Source organism: Hippopotamus amphibius, chromosome 1, assembly GCF_030028045.1.
Source record: "Hippopotamus amphibius kiboko isolate mHipAmp2 chromosome 1, mHipAmp2.hap2, whole genome shotgun sequence".
Classification (NCBI taxonomy): Eukaryota; Metazoa; Chordata; class Mammalia; order Artiodactyla; family Hippopotamidae; genus Hippopotamus; species Hippopotamus amphibius.
This window is the reverse complement of record NC_080186.1, coordinates 168,699,904-168,724,766: the sequence shown is the minus strand read 5'-3', so window position 1 is coordinate 168,724,766 and position 24,863 is coordinate 168,699,904. Positions and strand designations below refer to the sequence as shown.

At 45.1% G+C, this 24,863-nt stretch overlaps 1 protein-coding gene across 2 annotated transcripts in view; it reads right to left on the bottom strand.

Moving 5' to 3' along the window:
• Window positions 1-24,863, bottom strand: part of ACSL6 (acyl-CoA synthetase long chain family member 6) — a 39,680-nt gene that overhangs the window by 5,023 nt on the left and 9,794 nt on the right. The window contains exons 9-19 of one of the 2 annotated variants that reach the window (XM_057748859.1): window positions 18,289-18,362; window positions 16,623-16,700; window positions 15,054-15,188; window positions 14,543-14,677; window positions 13,376-13,471; window positions 12,151-12,223; window positions 9,929-10,017; window positions 9,061-9,177; window positions 5,998-6,141; window positions 4,884-4,985; window positions 3,889-3,960 (exon numbers count right to left, since the gene is read on the bottom strand). In XM_057748859.1, coding sequence (XP_057604842.1) covers window positions 3,889-3,960; window positions 4,884-4,985; window positions 5,998-6,141; window positions 9,061-9,177; window positions 9,929-10,017; window positions 12,151-12,223; window positions 13,376-13,471; window positions 14,543-14,677; window positions 15,054-15,188; window positions 16,623-16,700; window positions 18,289-18,362 — 1,115 coding nt within the window. Of the gene's footprint in view, window positions 1-3,888; window positions 3,961-4,883; window positions 4,986-5,997; window positions 6,142-9,060; window positions 9,178-9,928; window positions 10,018-12,150; window positions 12,224-13,375; window positions 13,472-14,542; window positions 14,678-15,053; window positions 15,189-16,487; window positions 16,566-16,622; window positions 16,701-18,288; window positions 18,363-24,863 lie in introns of both variants that reach the window. The other variant, XM_057748866.1, reaches the window with a different exon arrangement.

Sequence of the window (24,863 nt, the reverse complement as noted above, 5' to 3'; positions counted from 1 at the left end):
GATTAGGACTGATATATATAAACTAATATGTATATAATAGATAATTTTAAAAATTAATTAATTAAAAAAAATCATGGTGAATATAACAACTACAAACACAGGCTACACAGATGTGCTGTATCAGATGCAAACACAACCAGTGCTGTTTGCTTTTGATGTCCTTTTCTGAAATAGTAAACAATAAATAAATAAAATTCCTCTCTGACAGAAACACATAAAAACTTTTGGCAAGTGTAAACAATCTATCCACTTTCTTCTGTAAATGAAATTAATAATATAATTTTAAAAGGAGATGCCAATGCCAAAATATAATTTCTACAGTGTCCTTGCAGCCTGGGTTTCAGTTCATTTGCATTCCTAACAGCATATGGAGAATACATGTAATTGAGACAAGAGTCTATGCTCAGTTCAGGGACTTGGGTGAACACCTTTGAAAATCCAGCAGTGACAAGTAGAAGCTTCAAACAATACAGTACAGGGAAGATGACTCTCACAGGGAGGCTACATACGCTATCTAGATGGTAAGTAGAATGTAAAACAAAACATTATGATCTTAGGAAGAAAGAACTGCATCAGCTGGTAGATTTTGAGTATCTGTCAAACCAGCTACTTGTAGCAAGACTAAAGTGCTGACTGGGGCATCTGCAGTGCAGTGTGGCTCTCTACAACATAGTCTCTGCCTGAGGAAAGGGAACACAATTAAATACAGCCTTGCACGAACTCTACCAATATGGCACTTAGCTCACCTTTCAGCCGCTTAGTGCGTGGATCAGAGTGGCACTGCTGTCAGTTCCTGCCCCAGTGTGACCTATAGCCCTGGGTCTATTTAAATTCTTCCATGAAAATACCTATATAAATTGCTCCAGTGACCAAAAGTCTAATCAGTAAGTGGGAAAAAATGAGTCAAAACAGTTCCTTAACTAACAGTGACCATAAATGTGGGCCCCAAACCTACAGTTTTTTTCAGAAGTAAACCAATGGTAAAACCAATTTTCATTTTTTTAAAATAATTACATACTTTCTAATAAAACCAAACTGTTGATTGTGGGGGAAAAAAAGGAATCAGAGTCTTTAGTCTCCCTTTATGCCTAACACAACATAAAACTTATTTTCCAGTCAGCAACAAACAAAGTTTTTGTTGAGGAAAGAAGGAAGGAAATGCTCAATGTTAGCTCCCTTTCTGTAACTACACTCTTGTCACTGAAAAGTGATTTTATAGACTTTTTAAAAAAAATTTAATGATACTGTAATATTTAAATCTTATATTGGAATATAATGCCTCAAAAGTGTCAATTTATGCCAACTCATTAAAGCATAGAAGTTTTCATAATTCTGAAAAAAACAGAGTATTTACAATCTTTCAGTGGTATTACTCAGTGAAGGACTTTAACACACAATATTGCTTGTAGATAATAAACACAGAGTGAATAATTTAGGACAGGAGAAATTTTAAAATGTTTAATTAGGGAAATGCTCAATTCATTTCTGATTTAAAGGCAAATTGATTATGTAAGTTCATTTCAATGACAGGAAATACAGTAAAATATATTTAGCAAGGGCTTTGCAGTCAGAATTTGAAAAATCTATCACGTTTCAAAGTTCACTTTGTATTTATATGCCTATGCAAACTAATAAGGCATATAAATGTCAGGAAAATGGTTAAATCATGGTTAAGTATGCTCAAGCACTCTGCAAGTACCTACATATTTTAATTATTGATAACAGTTATTTTAAATGCTTCTTATCTACTCATTAAAAAATATCTTCCAAAGATCTCCATAAATTAATAATGGTTGGCCTAGTTTTAGGAATTGTCTGTTTCTGGAATTAAATTATATTAATTTTTCATCTAATTCAAAGTTTAATTCAGATCAACCCTGCCCAGTAAGTCTGAACTCCTAAAGCTTCTGTTGAATGATTTAAGCCTTGGGCTTGGATATCTACTGGGGGTGGGGGTTAAGGGGAGGGGGGAGGGGAGGGCTTAAAAAATTAGCATTAAGCCTTAATTGATCATCCCTTTTTGAGGATGAGGGAAAAGGACTAGCTGACAATAGATTATGGGTTAACTCAAATAATTTATGTTGAGCTTTGGAACACAAATAGGAGCACACCCTTCTCAGGCATGAGGCCTAGTTTTCACTTGCCAGTGGTCAGCTGAGGGCACATACTGGCTGTGGTGGGGAGGATGTCACAGACCAACAAAGAGGAGGATGAGAACAGAGAAAATGAAGAGGTAACAGCCTTGGCAATAAAACTCAGGCCTTTGGGATGCCACATGACTTCTCTGTATTTGAGGTTACCATGGCAAGGGCAGGTTATTAGAGCAGAAACTCTGCTTAAGGCATATGAAAAGTCAAGAATACGTCTACTCTCACTAAAAGCTCTAACTTGAGCAATGGTTAACACTGGAAACTTAACCAAAGGTTTCTTTTAAACATAATCTTAAGAGTCTTTTCCAGGAGGAGGAATCTGCTACAATTCCCTACATGCCCTGAGGCAGGTCATGCAGCCCACATCCAGCAGGGGGCGTGCAAGCCTTGGGAATAGCAGGGTATCCACAGGATCCCCCGTACATCCCCAGCACCCTTACAGCCAGCCATTCAGATAATAGGGAGCCCAGATCAACCAGGTCTCCAACCACTCATTTGTGGCTCCTGCTCCACGGGATCATATCCACAGTCACACAGCTCCCTTTAATGGAAGAGCAATGAAGTCAGTTCTAGCAAATTTAGAAATTGAAATAATTATCATGCAGAACTGACCTTGCATCCAGAAAGGAAAATATGACTTGCCTGAATGCCTCAGATTTTATAACTTTTTAAAATAAGGATTTATTCATTCAGGCCTTATTTGCCCTAAAACATGCTGACAGATGAGGGTAAAGCTGTGTTTGTCAAGCTAGATTAACATAAAGATCTATTTCAAAAGAAAAACAATTCTCTCAAACCCTGAAACTATGTTTAGTTTTCCTCAGTTTGAAACTTAAGAAATTAAAATCTTAATCTGTGGAAATGTTTTCTAATTGTCAAATAACTGCTGTAAGAGTTTATATTCAAAAGAGTTTATATTCAAGAGTTTATATTCAAAATGTTTTTAGGTTGACATCAAAATGAACATATAAAATTTAAAATTCTCATAAACCTTTCAGAGCCTTAATACTATATTTGGGGACACTGTTGGAGAAACATTTTAAGAAAAACAATTATATTAAATACATACTAGAAAATTTTTAAAAATCAGTAATTAATATTTTTCTATTTGAGTAATTTTTCTTTTTGAATTGGTGACTAAAGAGGATTATAAATGGTATGTGTAAGTAGGACAAAGTATGCTTATGAACTCAGTTACAAAAAAGAACCCCAACCTTGCAAAGACAAAAAGTCTTAGAGGTCTGCTGTGTCCACTCCCAACACACTTTTTGTTTCCTCCTCTTTGTAGAGGGCATGCTGGGCTGACAAATCACTGGCCCCAGGAGTGCAATCTTTCCGATGTCTCAGCAAGTAAGTTTGCCTGCTGCAGCCAAGAAGATAGTCCCCATAAAAATAAAAATAAGACAGGACTCTCTGGTCTTGAGTATTGCATGCAGCTTAGAGACACACCACATGGACATGCTCTACCGATTACGGCTAGGGTAATATTTCATCTTTATGAACATTTGTGATTATGAGGACAATGAGTGCAGTTTCACTCAGCCTACGACCTATTTTAGTTAGGATGCAGGCTGTTGCAAAGTCAGCTTGGATCAGGCCTTCAGGGTCCACTGGTACACAGCCTGCCTTCAGGCCACAGCATGGAGGACAGGGAATCTAGGTCAGGGTCACCATTAGCTACTTTAATTTTCATCCCTGCATAAAGGGCAGGGACAAGTATGGAGAAAGTAACAGTTACCTGTTCAAAAGAATGGAGTCCACTTTCTTTTCCTAACCTCACCATATCTTCCAAAATGGCTTTCTTCAGCTCCTGAATTGAATCACATAGGTAAAATTACAAGGCAAAAACACATTTCAAAATGGAGATAGAAGAATCAATGAGTTTTGAGCAAAGTACAACTGGCAATCATACCAACACTCCCCCCCCATCCTTCATATCCCCAACTGGGCTGACACTCCTTGGTAGCAAGCCAATCACTACCCTTCATCTGGCAAGTAAGTGCCGGCATGGACTAAGGAGCATCCAAGAACAGGCTAAGGGACCACTCAATTTTTTCTTTAAAGTGATCCTCTGGTCAGCCTGGTGAGTCCCAGGGGCCCTATCGTCCCCAGAAGAGCCCAGGGCCTGGTGGGAGCTCTAGGGTTCATGGATGCTGCTAAGAAACAGATCATGTGACTGAGGGGCCAGCGCTGAGTCAGGGCACAGAGATCCTCTTCCACAGGACCATACTTGTGGCAGGAGGTTGCCGGAAGGTGTGAGTGGCTAATGCTCCAAGCAGGGAGAACTGTGCTCCTTTTTCAACTCCATGACTGTCTCTCTCAGCCCAGCAGATACAAAATCTACCTCACATTAGGAGAGAGCAGGGCCAGTGAGTCAGAAGGCCTATGCTCACATCTGACACTGCTGTAAACCAGCTGTGTGGCCTTGGGCAAGCCGCCTCCCTCTCTGGACTCTCCTGCAAGCTGCAAACGCACAGGGCTGGACAAGCTTTCTGTGATGTCTCCTGGCTGTAAAATTCAATAGTTTATCAAGCGTTCTAAGAAGAAATACGAGTTCCTTCTACAACAACAAAAGACGAATCTCTGGTTTAGGATTCCTACCATTTATAAAATAAAGTTAGAAATTTCCCTATAGGTTCAAATTTCACTTGGGCTACTGTTTTTCTGTCCTCTCATTATGCAGTATCACAGAAGGTCCAGCTGTCTTTTAGGGAACAGCCCCAAGGTACAGACCTTATTTGTGCAGAGCTCGGCATACGTCCCTTCAATTCCTCTCTTCTGGGCCCAAGAGGGCATGACTTCTGGGTCGGGCACGACAATGCCCACCAAAAAGGCCTGCGATCCCACCAGAGGAAAACACAGTTATCACAAAAGTTTTAAAGTAGTTGTTTGGGGTCCAGCATTAAAACTAATCTATTGGTATTTTCAGATTCCACTCTTTTCTAAAAATATGTGTATGCTTATGTTATGAAACATTTCCACCAACATATCACACATTCTTGACAGAAATATTCTTGAATATTTCTCAAATATTTCCCTAACTTCATAAAAATTAATAAAAAATAAGCTTAAGCAGATTAAGAATCAATAAGGTTAGTCCTGCATGTACCTTTGATTCTCATGCCAATCTTAAATAAGTACATCTTTGGGATACTAGTCAACCAACTCTATGATCCAAAACACATATATTTCTAAGGATTTCCAGACAGTTTTGAAATTGATTCATTAATATGGCTCTCATTCATTAAGAACACCATTTTAATTTTTAAAGCATTTAAAAAATAATAATTTAATAGTCTGTAATTACATAAATCCAATGATAGCACAGAATATATTCAGTGATCTTTCTGACTTCAAATCTAAATGATATCAGGAAGCAGAATAAATATAAATTCTCTCCAAATAATTTAATCCTAAACTATATTAGCATATTAGCTTAATAAACTATATCATCAGCACCATTATTTGCAATACTGCACCTATTTATATGTAAAATTCACTTGCTTATTTCAAAACCAAAACAGCAGAAACCCTAAATCTTGCTTTAGCGTATTACCTCAAAATTCCTCTTGGAAGTAGGTGGAGCATTGTTAAAAGTAATGGGAGTATTCATCACTACTACTTTAAACAACTTATTTACCTAATTGCAATTTACCAAACTATAAGCAATTAAGATTTCTCCCTTTGAAAGGCATTTTCTCTTATGATCTTATATGCCAGAGAATACCAGTGTTTGATTGGAAATTAATGTTCATCACTTTATCAAATACCAGATACTTAGGAAATCATTCCCAAAGTTCTCATCAGGACCAGCAAGTGTGGGAGGGCTGAGGCCTAGGGGACTCACCTTTAAGCTGTCCCCATGGACATAGACTTGTGCAACAGGTTCGCTCCGGATGTAGATGTTCTCAATCATCTCAGGCGCGATATATTCTCCCTGAGCAAGTTTAAATATGTGCTTCTTCCGATCAATAATTTTAAGAGTTCCAGCCTGTGGAATTGGACAAGCAGCTTCATAAGAAGATGGCATTCCCAAGTCTGAGCCTCACTCATTAGTGCCATAGCTCCTCACCCCTGCCCTGTCCCACCCTGCAAGCCCCACTGGATCTGCTTGTGCACCTGACATCTCTGCTCTCATGGAGCCACTACATGGCTGGAAAGGGACACCGTGCACAAGGGTGTATGGCTCCCAAGCTCTGCTGGGCCCTGGTGCCCTCTGCCCTTTCCCCTCACCATGTGCCCTACTCCCCCTCCTACTCCTGCCACCCTGGTGCCCAGCAACAGGTGCTCTCTTCCTCAGAAGGCCACCCACCTTCCCATCAGGGCTCCCCTCACCCAGACCCTCACTCCAGCTGTCCCTTTTCTCAGCAGCATCTTCAGATTCACCCCCTTGAGCCACGCTTAGGCCACCACTCCCAAAGAGCAGCCTCTCCATCCTTCAGCACACAGCACAGCTCTGGCAGAGGCCCCCAGGTGGCATTAGGAGCCCTCTCCCTCCAGGACCTCTGCAGCAGGCAGGCCATCTCTTGGGCAGTGAGTGCTTGTGCCCCTGACCCCAGGATCCCCATTCACCTCTCTGACTCCCTTCAATCTTTTTGAATTTCCAAGGTGAATAGGTGCTTCTCTCTCCTTTGGCTCAACCCTTAAATGTTGCAATGTCCTCACCTTCACTGACATTGCTCCTTGAGGTGACCAGCATTTATGTCCTCAGCCAGAGCTCTTCACTGAGTTCCAGACCCAGAACCTCACTATCCTCAGAATGCTACAAAAACCAGGCTGTGTGCCTGGCGCGATGCAACATGCCCTAAAGGAAGCTCATCCTCCTTCTCCTCCTCAAGCCTGTCCCATTCCCCAAAGCCCAGACCCGGAGATGGCCTCACCATTGGCCTCTCCTGAGACTTCCAGCAATCAGGCTCCTCAGTCCTCACTCATAAATCCTTCTCACAGCTACTTCCTCCTGCCATCAAAACCACTGCTTTACCGAACGTGTGCACACACACTGGTCCTGCTCTATCTGTTCAATCATCAGAGCCAGAGAATTTTGCCAGAAGAGAAAAACAAGCAGGCCTTGTTTTGCTCAAAATCCAGGCTGGACATCAGGCACTTTCCCTACACTGGCTTCTTTGGTACTCGTGGCACCCCGTGAGCTGGGTGTCATCACCTCCTTTTCACAAATGGTGAAGGTGAGGATTAGAGAGAGGTTAGTTAACTCCTCCAAAGCCACGCAGCTGGGACAGCCAGGACTTAAATCAGGTTTTTCTGGATCAGAAACTTAGACCTTTTCCTTCATCTATCTAATACTATTTCAAAATAATAATAATTTAAAAAATTGACTCCCACAGACTGCCTGCCTACTGCCTTGGGCTCTGAGTTCAAGCACAGAGCTAGGTGCTTCACGTGAATCGATATACTTGCTTCTCACAACACCCTGCAAGGTGGGTGCTTTCATCCAAGTTACAGGCCATCAGTGCCAGATCCAGAGTTTTGTGGGACTTCAAGTTTTTTCCAATTTTGAGATCCCTCCTTTAAGAAAAATAATATAAAATGAAGTGCAGAGCCTTGAAAGGTGCCTATGCAAGTGATGGCTGGAGCCTAGGCTTCGTTAGCTGATGGGACAATCTACCCTCTGCCAGTAGGCAGGCCCTGCTGCTCCTCCAGACTCCCTCCTCCACACCTGTGGGCCCTCAGTTAGAACTGCTTGCCTCACATCTCTAGAGTCTCTCTACTTAGCATATGATATTACTCCTGCCCTGACTGCCTTTCCCACTCTCCCCTCTCCTCTTGGAACAGGACTTACATCCTGAGACTCAGAGCTAGTAGGTGCCTGTCCTTCTTCCCCAGGTACGCATGGCCCTCATCTCATGCCCATCACACTGGGTTGGGAACTGTCTAAACATGTGTCTTTCCCCTCAGCATAGTCCCTGGCCCAGGGATACATCCATGTCTGCTGCAGGAATGAGGGTTTCTCAAAGCAAAGCACACAGTTCCAAGCAGGGGCAAATCAGCTCACCAGCCCAGAGGGCCCCTGGAGGGCTTAACATCATTCAACTGTCTGATAAATTCAACATCTCAGAACTCCACCCCAAATCCTAGCAATTTCCCAGAGACACAGGAAAGGTTTTCTGGGGTGGGCTGCAGCAGGTGAGGGGCTCTTGGTTTCAGCGACAGAGTCTTTTTCTGGTCATAGCTTTCATCTAAGCATCTCCTATGTGCCAGGTATTGTGCTAAGGGCTTTACAAGTATAATCTCATCTGTTCCTTACAACAACGACCACAGAGGTAAGCAGTGTTATTACCCCCATTTTACAAATGACAGGATGAGGCACCATAACTGGTTTTGGCTAAAAGTTGGGGGCCACAGCTAAAGAATGTCACGTAGCCTTACTTTCTTATTCTACAAGTGAGTCAACATGGAGCCCCAGAGAGGGATGAAGCTTTGCTTAAGGTCATGAGAGCAGCTGCTAGCAGAGACAAAGGAACCTTAGCATCCTCCTGCCCAGCTCCAAGCTTTTCACACTGCTCAGTGCCACCTTTCAGCTGGGGGCCAGTGTCCATGGGCTCCCAGGCCCTGCCTTTCTCAGATCTTCCAGAGCTATGAACCCTCCTGCTCCTTGTACTTCACCCATCAGATTCCAGAGCACTGCTGGATCTCTTCCTGGAAACCACTTAAGGGTAGGCAGTGGGTCTCAAACTCCAGTTCTACGCTCCCAAAAAATCCCTGTCACCTTCATCAGAAGGATGGAGCAGAAGTTTTGGGGGTGAGGTAAGGAAGACCTTCCCAATTCCCAGAGATGTTCTGGAATGACTAGTTGTTGGGGTGGATATAAAGACTTCTGCCTCAGAAGGGGATCAGATTATACACACTCCCACCACCGAAATGTGTGGTGGTCCATGGTTCCAAACATACACACCGGCAGCCATTTCCCAATGTCTCCAGTGTGAAGCCAGCCGTCATTGTCCAGAGCCTCCTTTGTCCTCTCTGGATCTTTCAAGTAACCTTTGAACACATTGGGTCCTCTCACACATATCTGTAGGGACAAACATGCAGTTTCTCGCAGCCCACAGTGTAAGCAATTCTGATATGAGGCTGTCATGAGGCATGTGTAGAAAAATGTACACTATCCTTCAGGAAATGCACTGTGGAAATTACAGTGATGGAAACTGAGCACAGGAACAGCCACCAGTGTTCTCAACTGTCTCTTGCTTTCTCTCAAGCAGTGTCCTTTCCATCTACCTTTTTGCCCTGCCCACCCCAGACCTCCCTCTGCCGTCCCTTCCTCCTCAGGAACCCTGTGGCCTTCGGTATGTGCTGCTTTGTGACACTGGATGGGGTCTCATCTGATACTGAAGGCTGGCTGATTCTACCAGAGATGCTTGAGCCCCCTGCTTCTTGACCAGGCACTCAGCTTTCCCATCTACTCCCATGGAATGAACAAGCACAGTTCATTCCAGTTCTATCCACCCCATCTGGCCTATTTGCAAATGGTCATGTTTCTGCTTGGAGAGGTACACAGCAACAAGCCATGCCAGCTAAGAAAAAAAAAAAAAGTATTTTTAAAAAAGTTTGGGAATCCCAAATCTTGTTCTGAACCAGTCCAGTCCCAGCCTTGAGGGCTGGTTACTTCATAAACAGGAGAGGAAATGCTCAATTCAGTTGAGTCAAATTAATTAGTAATCTAAAGTGACTGTACACATAGGGTGAAAGGAAAACAATTCCATTTCCATTTTTTTTTTCTTCTTTTACTCACTACATGTATATGGCTAAACGCTCAAGTTTACCTCTCCTTCTCCTTTACTGGTCCAATAGTTCAGTTCCTCAACATCAACAAGCTTGATATGATTGCAGGGCAGAGGTGCTCCTACGTGTCCTAGAACACCAAAACAATGTGGCATTTGTCAGTCTTCAGATCAATTTCAGCACTGAAGATGCTCCAGCCATGTAAAACCCCTCAAGTGGTCAAAGTGGGGAATTGTGGGTGGAAAGCAATACACTTTTAAATGGGCGTTTGTCACAAGCAAGCACTGATGATAAAACAAAGTTCTGGAGACAGAGAGACCAACCTCTGCTAGGCCTTTCTTTTAAATCTGATTCTTAAACAGCTGGACAGGCTCACATGGCCCAGCGTCAACCTGCACAGGGCCTGTGGAGAGGCTCATACCCACACCAACGACACAATCAGGCTTTTTTGTATTAAAACACTTTCCCCATCATCAGATCATATGTTTTGGTTTGGAGATCATAAAATATAGTCATTAGTGCTTTTCTTCCAGCCAGCAGACTGTTGATTAACGTGCATAATAATCATCTAGAATTCTTGTGAAAATGTAGATTCCGATTCAGTAGGTCTGGAATGAGGCCTGAGAGTCTACATTTCTTACGGGCACCCAGGTGACACTGATGCTTCTGATCCACACAAAGGAATGGAAAACAAGGATGAGGCAACTTGCTACTCCCTCCCCCCCCCCCAAAAATAAGACATCAGATTTTCTTGGTCTTATAAACTCCAACCACCGAGCTACATCGAAGTCATTTTCTAGTACTTGTGGTTGTTACACAAGTCACTGGCAAGGCAGAGCATTTTTAAGCAGGTGCTGGCCAAGGTCCTGAAATAAAGTGAGCCATGTAAACAAAAAGGAGGCTGTAACACTTTTGTTTCGCTTTTAAATGAGAGACTGCCAAATCTGTTACAATATTGTACAAAGATAGCTATCCTTTCATACTCAATAACCTTTGCAAGTTTTTATGGTAAGGATGCATTAAAAAGGTAAAACCTTAAAAGCCTCACATAGGAAAATGTAGAGGACATCATGAGAGGGGAGAAGGTGTCCAAAAGGAAGGGTATACATGTAAGTAATCAGTAAATATGATGGCAGTAATAAGAAAAAAGTTAGTCAGCCAGGATCTCAGAAAACAGTCCTTGTAGTAAATTTGCCACTGGTAGGGAGATCAAAAACTTCACATACAAGACAGGCTTTATTCAGCTAGAGTTTTTTGTTTTTGTTTTTGTTTTTAATTCTAATAAAACTTTATTTTTTCAAACACAGCCACAGAGGCAGGACCTCATGTTTAACACACACAGACTTACGGATTTTTTTTAAATATAAAACAAAGTTTATGAAAAAGCTCAGGAAAAAAGAAAAAAAAAGCTTCTGTATCTGACATCACCAAATGTGATTTCAGTTTAGAATCCACCTATCATGTTCCTGCTGACTACCTCAAGGTGCTCTGAAAATAGTATGGCATTACTAAGCATATTTCTTTTCTATGCACATCATCCCAAGTTTGTAGTTGAGCAAACTGAAGCATGACGGGTGGTCCCAGGCTCACAGAGGAAGTTGGTATCCTGAAGGATTCTTTTGCTGAATGTTTTTCAGATTCTTGTATTTGGTCTAAATTTGGCAAATACGTGGCTACCCACTGCTTCCTCTTTGCCCTGAAAGATAAGTCTCTTCCGAATGAGGGTGTGGACAGTAGTTGCTCCTTTCTGAAGCTGCCGTTGCCTTTTAGATGTTGCTATCACAGGAGACCATAGTTCCAAAGAGCCTCTGAAATGGCCCTTCAAGAAACAGCACACTGGCTGCTATAAACTTGCCTCTCCTTCCTAAATCGTATCCAATTCACAGCCTGCTTCCTTCATTCTAAAATGACTGTAAGCAAGACTGTGATATTTAGAAACTATAAAATCCAATATGATATCATAGGCATTTTTCTATCGGGAGATGTATTTTGTGACCTGTTACTTTTTTTTTAACATGACTTCTATTTATCTATAAAAGAAATAGGAGAATACAAAAAATAGTAGGAAATACAAAAATATGTAACAACAACAACAACAACAACAAACACAGATCCATAAGGCCACAACACAGACAGAACCACCATCATTGTTTTTCTTCTGTGTCTTCTGCCATTTCCTAAGTGCCCCTATAAATATACTTTCCATGAGGAAGTTTTAGAGCCTGCTGCTCTAACTTATTCCCACATCTCCTGCTGATCCTACCTGAGGTCCAGTCTCCGGGTGTGGTGAAGGTACATCCAGCTGTGCACTCAGTTTGGCCATAACCTTCATAAACCTTCAAGCAAAACACAGAAACCACACTGCAGGTGCACACCCTCCTGCAGATAACTGGCTGCCCTTCTCAGCCAGCTACCTTCCCGCTGAGCACCTGGCTGCTCCATGCTGGGGACAGTGGGAGAGGAGGTGCTCTGGAAGTAGGCAACTCCAGGAAGAAACTGAACACAGACAACAGGTATGGCTACTTTGCTTGGAAGAAAAGCTATTTTTACCAGACACTTAGATATGGTTATATGGTTTGAGGTAAAGACTTCTAACCTATTTTCAACCACTGACTCTATTTTTAATTTGAATAATATGTATTAAAGACAAACATTTTAAAATACACTAAAGGTTTTATTTTGTCTCTGTAAGATATTCCACTTCAGAGCCCCCCGTGCTCACATGAATAGACCATGTGTGAGAGCTGCCTTTAGGAGTGGTCAGCTCCTGCTGGTGTAAAACAGGAGGTCAGTGTAAGAAGCTGGTGGCTGCTTCTTTTTTTTTTGGGGGGGGGGGGGGGGGCTGCTTGCGGGATCTTTGTTCCCCAACCAGGGAACCCAGGCCCAGGGCAGTGAAAGCTCCGAGTCTGAACCACTGGACCACCAGGGAGTTCCCAAGAAGCCCATGGCTTCTAAAGCATAAAACTTTAAGCATGCACATTTATGAAACAGATGTGCCTACTTTACTTAAAACCCACCAGTCACAACTATGTTACTACAGTCTGCATAAGTAGGAACCTAATAAACATTCATTGAATGGATAAATAAAGGAATGAATTTTTTCAGCAATGACAAAAACTATTGGATCAAATAAAAACACACACATGAACTTTCATCCCCCTCTCTCGTGCTCCTTTTCTGGGCTGGGAGAGAGTCTGAGGGCTGGAGAATGCAGAGAGGCCGCTGCAGGTGTGGGACAGATCCTCCAGCACATCGATGGTCCATACACAGTTCTCTCCCAGAGTAGATCCACTCCTGGGCTTTCCACAAGGTCACAGGCTATCTTGGCTTTCAGGGACCCTGGGCTTCTTACATCTTCAGAGGAGGGAGCTTTTATCCCACAAAAATCTTGCCCCCAGGATATTTTTCTATACAATAGATGGTATAATGGGTTTCCTGCCCTAACACACACCCCACGGCCTCCAGGGAAGGCCACACAAAGGCAATACCTGGCACCCCAGAGCCGCCCGTAGGAATCCCAGGACTGTTGGTGACGCAGGGGCTGCTCCAGTAACGATCATCCGCACGCACCCACCAAGGCTGGCCTGTGGGAGGAGACAAGAACCTGCCAGAGTCTGTGCTGCTGCAAGTGGCACGCAGCTCACCGGGGCCTCACCTAACATCAGCCTTCAACAGCGGTATCACACCTGCACCCTGGGGCTGGGATCAGAGAGTCAGTCTGAGGCTGTACAACACAGGAGCTGAGGAAGCCCCTTCTCCTTCCAAAGGAATCAACCCAGTCGGCTTTGCAATCCAACCCACGATATGGCCAACTCTTTTATGTATTGAGATAAGGGCCATTAATCTGTGTGGCATTCTATAATTTTAGTTCTCCCTTTCTTAAAATACACAGCTGTTCTCTCACTCTCCAATCATTTACAAGCATCCAAAACAATTACTTAGGACAATTTCTTCCCACTTCCACCTTATTTGTATGGCCTTTTTTCATTTCTAAATCAATGCCATGAGCTATTTATTATGCCCTGAAGAGGACAAAGAATTTTTTAAACACTTTGTTTCTGTAAGTTGAGCCAAGAGATTTTAAATATTCATTTTCATAGCTAAAAATAGGGTAGTAAGAAAAAAATGAGCAATGCTACAAATTAACTACAAATTCTTTGAGTAATGCAGAGCTTTAAAACTTCAGTGAGGATACAGGAATGAGTAATTCATAAACAGCTTGCTTTGGGAGAGGCTGAAGAGATGGGAATAGGGAGTAAAAGGAAGATTCTTGGTCATCTGGCTAGAACCTTGCACTACCCGGAGAGCCACCGTGGCCAAGGCTACAGGGAGGTGCAAGAGACTCTTCAGGCCCCAGCAGCTCCTTGGTGAACCTGACTACCCAAGGGCAAAGTTGCCCTGCTGCCTACGGAGGTCAAGGAACTACTTTCCAGGAGTCCTTCTTGCTGGTTGCCTTTGGCAAATATAACACAGCTCCAAGGAATAAGAATGAGTCCTTTAAAATTTCAATGGCAGCTTAAGCTTTTATTTCATTAGCAAATAAATTACGATTTTATAAGATCACACACCACTAGGATGAACTTTTCTAATTCTTCTGTAAGGTCACCCATTGGACACTTGGGTGCCACTCTATCATCACTTGTTCATTTTCTTACCTGAATCTTATGAAAGAAGAGTTCATCCCAGATACTATCATTCCTGATGATTCCACTCCGGACCTCAGCCTGTTTACGCCTTGCTGCAAATTCCAGGAGCCAGCGCTTTAATGGTGTGTCGGCCTGGCTGAAAATCTGAGGAACAGAAGTTGGAAAAAGCTGTAAAGGCTGCAGCCCCAGCAATAAGGCCCAGACTGGCCAGCAGAGAAACCACATTCTATTTTTGTCCCTGCAGGAGGTCACTGAATGTGTGACATCCAGCTAAAGGTTAACACTACCAAGGCCCAGGCACATTGTTGCAAAAGAAGCTCCCCGCAAAAATCTCCCAACCAGGGTTTTAAAGAATATGAAGAAAACAGGGAGAGGGGTGAGAGTCAGGGAATACAAGAGAAGAGGCGACTTCAGGACCTGGGGCTGGAGGTGTAGAAAGCCTGTCTGGCGCTCCAGCTTCCGTCCAAACCAGCAGATGCGCGGCCGCTCAGCCTGGCCAGAGACTCCCTGTGGGGCTCACCTTGTCATACATGCGGTTCAGTAGTCGTGGGACCACAGGGAAGATGGTGGGATGCAGAGCCTTCATGTCATCTGAGAGGAGGCGGATGTCTCCCTGGAAGAAGCCAACGCGCCCCCCGTGGCAGTAGACCACAGACTGGAAGAAGAGGACAGGAAGGGAGGAGTCCCTCAGGGCAGTCACTCCCAGCTGCAATCCAGAGCTGTCCAAAGCTCTCCCCACATGGAGGGCACCTGTGACCCCCTAACTGAGCTCTGGCTGCTGCCTTGGGACACTGAAAAAAGCCACCCCCCTCCATGCCTCCCCACCTTCCCACTAAGTCCCACTTGGACATGGAGAGAAGAAGCAGGAGACAGGGTGGAATCCTGAGCTTTTGGGAGATGCCAGAGCAGCCAGTCTCAATGATGCCTGCCCCTTCACGCTTACTCCCAAAGCCTGGACAGGGGCCTCCCTGGGGACCCAGTCTCTGAGCTGTACTACACCCTATCAGTGTGTATGCTCCAGGTCTTACAGCACCTGTGGTCTTCCCCAGGAAACTCTGGAAGGGTATGCAGTGCCCACAAATACTGGAGATGCTGCTAATGTTGGCTATGGGAGGTCACGGTGGAGCCTGGCTGGTTCTTAATGGGACTAGGAGTGTGCCAGGGGCTCCTTTCTTTAATGCTCATGGCGATTCTATACGGGAGACAGAATTTCTAATCTCTGTTTTACAGATGAGGAATGCAAAGCTCACAGAGTTAAAGAAAGGGATTTGCCCAGAGTCACACAACTGGTTCGTGGTAATTGCTGGCATTCCAATCCAGGTCTGGAAAGCTGGAAAGCATGCCCTAGTATACCAGATCTCCCCCAAGGCAAAACAGGAGAGGCTTAGGAGAGAGCTTATGGTCCTTAAGTGACACACACAAATAACTCTTTGTCCCCACAACCTCCTGTGGTCTCCTCCATTCTCTCTGTCCCCCCCCCAAGGCCTGTCCTAGGGCCAATCTTAACACCAGTCCCATCCACAGCCTGAGAGGCCATGATAGTTTGATTCCCCCTTCAACTTTACTGTCTTGTTTTCTTTTTTAGGAGTTTGTGAGTGATGGAAGTTATAGAATATAGGTGTTTGGGACATAAATGGAGCCATACTGTATAGAACTTGAATGGTAAAGCACTTCTGCAGAGCTGCAATGCTCTCTGAGCAGATGCCATCAGCTGGGGCCTCTCTCAGCCAAGATGTGTCCACAGGCAAGACAAGCAGGCCTGGGTCTTCCCTGGAGCAGTGCTCCCAGGAGGGACAGGTCAGGGGTCCAAGGTCCTCTGACCCCTCTGACCCCTGTGGCACCTTCCAAGGACAGGCCAGTTTAGTTCTACTTCATGCTGCCAATGACAAGTGACATCCTGCTAGGGTTCTGGGTTCTGGGCACAGACTGTTCCTCCCTGAAGCCAGGGCCTTACCTGCACCATTCGCTCAAACATGTGTGCTAAAGGCAAATAGGAAATGTGCACATCCGCACAAGTGGGAGCCCACTGACTCTGTAAGAAAACAGAAGGAGCCCAGGCAAGGCCCGGTCAGTCAGGCGGGCGTCTTACCTGGATGACTCTCTCAAACATGTGAGCCAGAGGCAGGAAGGAGATGAGCACATCGTCCTGTCTCGGAAAGATCACTTTCTGCAGGTGCCGGGCATGGGAGACAGAAAGGAAAGAAACACTGATAGGAAGACGACGAGAGAGTCATAAAACAATAAAGAGAAGATGACCTGGTGGGGCAAACAGGAAGAGGGGAAGGGCAGTGGGGAAGGGAGGACAGAGAAAGAGGTGAGATGACAGAGAGAGAAAAGTAAGAGAGAGAAGGAGAGAGAGGAAGATGGAAGGCGCAGAAAGAAAGGAGAGAGAGAGGGAGACAGAGAGACAGGGCAGTGTAGGAAGCGGAGTGTTAGGTCGAAGCGCCAGTGCACCTAGGTTATCTGCAGAAGCAAAGAGCCAATTGAAGCACACATAAACCAGCAGAGTTGAGCTCCGCAGGGAAGTCTCCTCTGGGAGGACCTGCACCTTACTCACAGTCTTTGCACCAGCCCGGTGCACCTCTCCCTCCCCACAGCTGCAGGGTCTGCCTCAGGCCCCACTTCACCAGTCTTCCTGGGCCACCCCAGCAGGTATTCAGAGGGTCTCAGCCTGTCAGCACTTTCTGGTCCTTCTTTGAGAGGAAGGGGCCAAGAGAACCCTGGGTCTATGCCTACTGGGGCTGGGGCATGTGCCTGGGACAGAGACATGGTAGGTGGAACCAGCCCTCACATGCTACAGCCTGGGAACAGGGTCTTAAAGGGGCTGGCCAAAGAGGGATCCCCCTCTCCAGGATGGGTCTGACCTCAGGGACAGGGGCTGCCCCGGCCAGGGGGCCTTGCTCAGGGATGAGCTCTCTTTGGCTGACTTCCCTGCTCTCCACCCTTTTTCAGAGGTCCTCAGTCTCCTAGGCTGGCTTTTGGACACGTTTGGACAAGCCCAGGGAACCTTACTCACGGCTCCTGGCCTGGGCTCAGCTTCCAACAGTCTCTCACAGTTTTCTACCAAAATATGCAACTGTTTGGGCATATGCTCCATGATGCCATCTGGCTAAATGTGGATAATGATTTTCTCCACAGTAGAGAAAAAGCTTAATTTATATGAAAAGGTACATTCCTTTTTCCTTAAGGAAACGGTAGGACATTCAGATACTCACCACTTTTGGGAAAAAGTCCTTCTTTCTTAGTCGGTTAAAAATGCTAACATGCTTTTGTCAGGCCAAGATATCAAGCTTTTTTGACTTTAGATTTACCTTTTTTTAAGTACAGCCTTATAAATTAGCAGTTGCCGTTGTTTCTCAGACTCTAGTAGTCCTTAAACACAAAACGATTGAATTAAACCCTGACTTACTTGGAAAAACAAGTTATTAAGCATTACTTTCTAAATAAAGGTACACATAAAACCACAGTATCTCAATTTTTGAAGTTAAAAATGAAAAAGAGTTTTCTGCGTTTTTCTTTCTGGGATCTGAGCACTCTTAGAAATCAGCTGAATATTTACCAGATATGGATCATTTCATTGTTTGGGGTTAAAAATATCTGTGAAAGTGAGGTTGCTCTACTGAGAAAAGAAATTCCTGCCTATGGAAGGCATCCCAGGTTGTACCAGGGGAGAAAGAAAACATAAAAAACCTCTGAGGCTTGAGGGTGTCCCTGAGAGACACCTGCATCAGCGAATCTACACCAAGTCTATTCACCTCTGTCACTTTCAGGAAGCCTGAGAAATCAGCCACCACGTTCCCGTGGGTGAGCATCGCACCTTTGGGGTTCCCTGAAAGGAGAGAGCAAGAAGGAGAATTAGTGGGAAGCTCAAGGCCCACTCCTTGAGAACAGCACCGGAGTCACCAGTCCCAGACACCCAGCGCTGTCCATGCAAACCTCTGGCCTTCGTCCACAGCCACCTTCAGAGTCTCAGGCAGATGAATGCTCTGTCAAGGACCTTCATTCTGCAGACACTTGAAGCCCACCTTGAGGCTCCCAGCTGCTTGAGACCAGAAGGCAGGTGACACAGAGGCACAGGTGGAGTGCCCCGAGACCTGATGGGCTGGCCCACACCTTCCCTTCTGCCTTCCTCGGGGAGCATAGACTCTTGGTCCCCAGTCTCCTTATACACATACCCAGTAACCTATGCTGCTCTCTGGACCTAAGCAGTTCTAGTCTCCAGAATCCAGCAGCCAGCTGTGCGGGCAGAGGACTTCCTTGCTGCATCCGGCACCTGGAGAGGCCCCAGTTCAGGCCAGGCTGGAGGTCCAGATGGCTGGGGCAGCCCTCCTGCCTGCTCATTGGCAGAGATGGCACATGGATATCCTTGCTTTGTCTTTACACGACCTTTCACTGCTGCTCGTGAGGAAGCCCGGGGCTGCCAGGATGGCTCCGAGGCCAGAGGCCAGGTGAGGACAGAAGGCACAGCAGGCTGGGGAGGGAGGCCGCTGGCCACCACGTCACGTCAAGGTGGGTACCACACTGCCGCTGCCGCCGGACAGATCTGACCAGGTGCAAACCTTGCCCTTGCCGCTCACTGCCAGTGTAACACAGGCAAGTCATTTTTCCTCTCTGTTTCCTGATCTATAAGGTAGGGACAACGACATCCACCTCACAGGGCTTCTATGAGGTCTAAGGACATAGCCATGTACAAAAGATATTAAATTAGAAGCTTCCACGGAGGTAGAAGATGCAACAGCGGTGAAACTCCAAAAGGAAGGGGCCAAACCATGTGCAGAATTTACCCAAGAAATATCAAATAAACCAAAATGTTAACGTTGCAACCCTCACCCAGAAAGAGGTAATAAAAGGGCTGCGTTGAGGTTAAGAGAGTATTATAGTAAATGCCACTGAATTTTTCAGTTTAAAATGGTTAATTTTACGTCATGTGAATTTCACCTCAATAAGAAAGAGTGAGAATATGAATGAATGAGGAAGAATTTGCGGGAAGGATTTCTTCGGAGAGAGCTATGCTGAGTTCTGCAGCCCATCGAGAGGGGAGAAATGCGGGGGTCCTCTCTCCCAACTTTAGTCTGAAACTCAAGCTAAGTCAGCCACTCATGAGCTTGCTTGAAAAGCCCCATCATGTTCCCTACAGCTTCTAGGGGGTGGGGGGCGGGGTGCTGTCCCAATAAGAAAGGTGAAGAAGGCCACAGCTACAAAATAATAATAAATCTCAGAAACTGGATATGCAGTCTGCAGAAGGAGCAACGGGTGGTGGTGCGAATGGTGTCAAAAAGAAAATCTTATATGCAGGCCAGTTTCCCCCCAAAATCAGGGGGGAGCAATAAAGAGACAGAAGCTGATGTGAAGTGGGGAGCAGATAACCAGAGGAAGGAAACTGCCTGTCTCAGGAGGACTTTTCAAAGTGTCCGTGCAACAGAGATTGAGTTGTAAACAACTGCCCAGAACCATTCTCCCTCCCTACTTCCATCTGGCGGGGGAGGGCAGAAACCTGCATTGGCATGCCTGAGGAGGAGGAGGAGGAGGAACACCAGACGGGAAGACAGGAAGGCACGATCTCATGCCATCCCCACCAAGCCTCTAGCCAGCCCTGGCTGAGGAGGGAAGTCACAGTGCAGTGGACTGGTTCATATTTTGGACCCAGACTTGTAATTCTGAATTAAGATTGTATTTGTGACTTACAATCCCCATGGGGCTCACCTGAGAGGGACCAGAAAAGGGATGAGATGCCTAAGCTTTTTCCAGGGGCAAAGAACTATCCCCACAAGCAAGTTTAAAAGAATAGATGGAGACAAAAATAAAGTTGCTCTCATAATTATACCCTGTGAGGCCTTTATGCTCAACTTACTGGTGACCTATTTGTCAGAAATGAGCATCAGTAATGGTACCATCTCTGTCTGACCAAGATGTGTGGTGGGCGGGGTTTTACCATGTGCTTGGGCACCTACACCCATATTGCAAATCACAGAGGTGATTTTGGGGACACAGAAAGTTACAGGATTTTAAAAATTACATTTTCTAATAGGTAGCTGTTAAAATATCCTCCTTTTGGAAAGAAGATCCATGCACTTTGTTTTACTGTTTGTCCTTCTTTCATTCCGACATGCTTCCTCAAACCCAGGCCCGTATTAGGAAATTTCCCTGAATTGTCTCCTATGTACAAATCCCAGAGACCCTGGGCCCACAAACTATTCTGAGAGTGAATTTTCACCTGTGGATTCCCAAATTCTGGAAATTTCTAAGTAACGCCCCCAAAATAATAAGTATGAAATCAGAACTATCACAAAACATGGTCCTGTGCCACACAGCTTTAGATCTGCTAGATTGGCTGACTTACACCTAATATAACCTCAGGGTAGATGGTTTGAGAATTTCCAGAGGAACTTGTCTTCATTGATGAAAAATTTCTAAAGAATCCATTCAGTTCGGTCAGAACACACAGTAGTAGTAGTTATTCAATTTTGCTTAGACAAGCCCTTTTCCTCTCCAACATGATGAGGAAAGCTTACATCTTTTAGAAACAAATGTTTTCTTGTGGATATAAATGAAATTTTATAAACTTCTACTGAGTTATAGAATTTTTAAAGATTCCCAGAAATATTCAAATTATTTCCTTAGTTCATCTCTAGATGTGGTCCCAAAGGATAAAGGAGAGGTGAACATTGACAACAAATCCTGGAAGAAGACTTCAAGGTCCAAGTCGGGAGGTGAGAGATGAGCCTTCGGAAAGGCTCTGCTTGCTTCTCTGATTCAGGACAAGGACATACCTCTGGTAACATTTGTTTTAAACATGATATGGTAATTTCTCCAAGTGGCTCACATGCAGGAACAGGCTAAGCATTCCTGGCTAGACCTACACACAATCAAAGTTGCAAATTGACGTGTCCCCTGGTTCTCTCCTTTTCTGGTGAGACCAACATCAGTGAGAGACGCTGCTATCCAGGCCATGATGTCTCCGCAGGATGAGACCTATATGGTCCATTTCCCACCCTCTATTCATAAACTTGCCATCCTTGCACTTCATTTTCTCTCCAACTGCTAAAGGAAAAAAGCTCTCCTAGTTTCAGATTTTGCAAACAGCATTTTGGCTTCAGCCAGTGTTCCTGGGTGGGCCACCCATGGCTGATGTGCAGAAGGGCATTTCATTGGGTGAAGATCTGCCCTGGATGGATGTTGGTTCCAGGTAGGAGCAGCTATGGGGCGAGGCTGAGCTCAAGGTCTCTCCTGTAGGAGTGGGTGGGAGCGGGGCTGGGAGCAGTGTTGGGCCCTCTGGCTCGAGGGCTCCCTGGCTGCTTATTTCCACGTTCACACAAAGGTGGGTTACGAAAGATACCAGTGACAGAAATGCTTTCAAAGTTGTATAATGCAGATAGAGTGTTCATCTTCCTGCTAAAGGTTCCCAAATCTTTTTTAGGATTGAGTATTACTTTCATTAACCCCATATCCACCAATTTTTCAAACATCAGACTTGAGGACTAGTAGGAATACAAATACTACTATAATAGCAGCCAATTACTGAACACCAATGTGGCACTGTGCTAAGCATTTCATACATGGTAGCTCAGTTACTTCTTGGAACAATCCTAAGCTATAGGTATCAGATGTATTCATTTAATATCCAATGAAACTAAGGCGTAAGAGAGGTTAAGAAATTCTCCTAAAGCTGCACAGCAGTAATGCCACGATGTAGTTTTCTGCATGTGATTACATAAGTCTTGAACAGAATGGTACAAAACGCATAGGTCAAGGTGAGCATTTTCCCAGAGAGCCCACCTGTAAGCAGCCACAGCTGTAGGGCTTTTGGGTATTTACATACTCAGCTAAATGACTGGGCTTGCCTGAGCATCCTCAACTGGAACAGAAGAGATGCTCCAGTTCCAGTGGCCTTCACCTTCTCCTCAGCTTCCCAGCCCCACTGCCACCACTAAGAACTGATCTGGCCAGCTCCCTCATGCTGAGACCCTTTCATATGACTCCAGACCCCTGACCCTCCCTCTCCCTCCCTCCCAAGCTGGACTCCCATCCCTCACTCCAGCCGCTCTCCTGCCAAGCGCTTCAGCCCCCGGACTTCCTCTGGAGCACCCCACTCTAACAACCCCATCAAACCAATCCCGCTGCCCATCTTTTCCACTCCTCCCACAATGTGACCCCAGAGGCTCACGGTCTCCAGCCCAAGGGAGGCTCTCCTCACAGAAACTGTCACATGGTGCCCCCTTAGACTCTGGTCCATTCATGACACCTCTCACCCTCAGGCAGGACCTGAGGGGAGCATCCCCCATTCTCCTGGCCTCCCAGAATCCTTTCTCCCTCCCTTCTTTCCCTAGGCAGGCATCTCTTTACAGTACTTGGAAGCCTCCTCTCTCCCCCAACTCAAACCAAAGCTTTGGGGGGTCTGCTCCATTGAGCTTTTCCTCCCTTTCTCTATCAGTGGCTCTCTCTCAACTATGAGAATGCTTTCAGGTATTTCCAGGAAAACAACAAAAACCCCACCCTCCCTCAACCCCACGGCCTCCACCAGCTGCCACTCTTGTTCTCTGTCATGCTTTCACAGCTAATCTTTTTTTTTTTAATAAACTCTCTCTTATGTTATAGTATAACATACATATGGAAAAGTGCCCAAATAAGTATACAGCTCAATATATATTTTTTCAAAGTGAACTTACCTAGGCAATTAGCACCCAGATCAAGAAACAGAACATCATCAACATTCCAGGGCACCAATATCTTGGAAGGCAACCATGATCCTGACTTCTAAAAGCACAGAATCCCTCACTGTGTTTTGCAATTTTACATAAAGGAAATCATACAATATTTTGTGCCTTTTTTCTTTTGCTCAGTATTGAGGTATAATTTTTTATTTGTAGCTATACCATTCTATTGCTGACAGGCATGTGAATTGTTTCCAGACTCTGATTTTTCAAATCGTACTGCTAGGAACATTATGGAGCATGCCTTTTGGTGACCCTGCCAAGCTTCTTAAAAGAATTGTCACACTTGCTGAACTGACACTCACCTCCCATCCACTCCTCAGCCCACCACAGTCAGCTTCTGCTTTAAGCACCCGCTGCCCCCTCCTCCAACAAGAGCGCCCGCAGGTGTTTCTGTGGCAGCACCCTATGGGTACGGCTTAGCCACCCAACACGGCTGGCAGGTTCTGTTCTCCTCTAGCCTCACTGGCTGTTCCTGATCAGCCTTTATTTGGAACTCCTCCCCCCATCATTCCCCTCCTGCCAGGGTTCCCAGGTCCTGCAACCAAACCTCTCTTTTCCTCAGTCGACTCTCCCTCAAAGGAACATTTTCTTTCCTGCCGCTGGTCCTCCGCACATGCTGTTCCCTCTGCTGAGAATGCCCTTCCTCCTCTTCTCCTCCAGTTGCCAATCCCTCAAGACTCTGCTTAGATTTGGAACACTTTCTATGCCGCTGTTCCGACCTCTTGGTGGCCTAGTACTCCATGTACCCAGGGATGCAGACCTTCGAGGCAGTGAACCGCCTCATGACATGAGCTGTGAGCTCATGAGGGCAGGGATGTGTCTTGTCCATCCCTGTGTCCTCAGCCTCCAACACTAGTTCTGATGCATAGTGTATGCTCAATAAATGAACTGAATGAATGAATTGACATAAATTAGAAAAAGAATGCTAAAAACCCATAGACTAAGAAGGATATGTTTTAACAGACCACTGTATTTTCTTCTCTGGGAAGGGAGGGTAGTACATGAATGCATAAGGATATATCTGAACTATCTATCATTCAAGGAGCCCAAGTCCCCAAACTGGGCTATATTATACTCACAAACTATCTTTTATTTGGGGAAGGCAGTTCAATTTCAGTCCAGCTAATAGTTATTCTGAAATGAACAACCAATCACACACCCACCCATTAGCCATCCCCGAGTACAGACAAACCCCAAGCTCTCACCTCCTCTACGGCCTTCTTGGCCTGACTAGTGGCTCCAAAGCACTGGCTTATTCTGGGACTCTCCACAGATGTTTCCTTCATACACCAAGAGAAAAATCTTCCCAGAACGATTCCACCAGAATCATGATTCAAATGTCAGATTCAGATCATATTTTTCCTCTTTCCCCATTGAAAGAACAACATGGCTCTTGATGAAGCTGAGGCCAGGACACTTATCGTGGAAGGGAAGCTGTATCCTTGGCTGTGATGTGCTGGACAAGAGGATGGCTACCAGAGGCACAGCACAAGCTTGAGCTCACGCCAAGGAAATCCAAGCATGCAGCCAGGCAGGGTGACATAAGAGGTCTTCTCACTCCCCCAGCTCCGCCCTGGCACCAGCCACACCTCCGGAGTGGGAGGTTTGGGCATCAA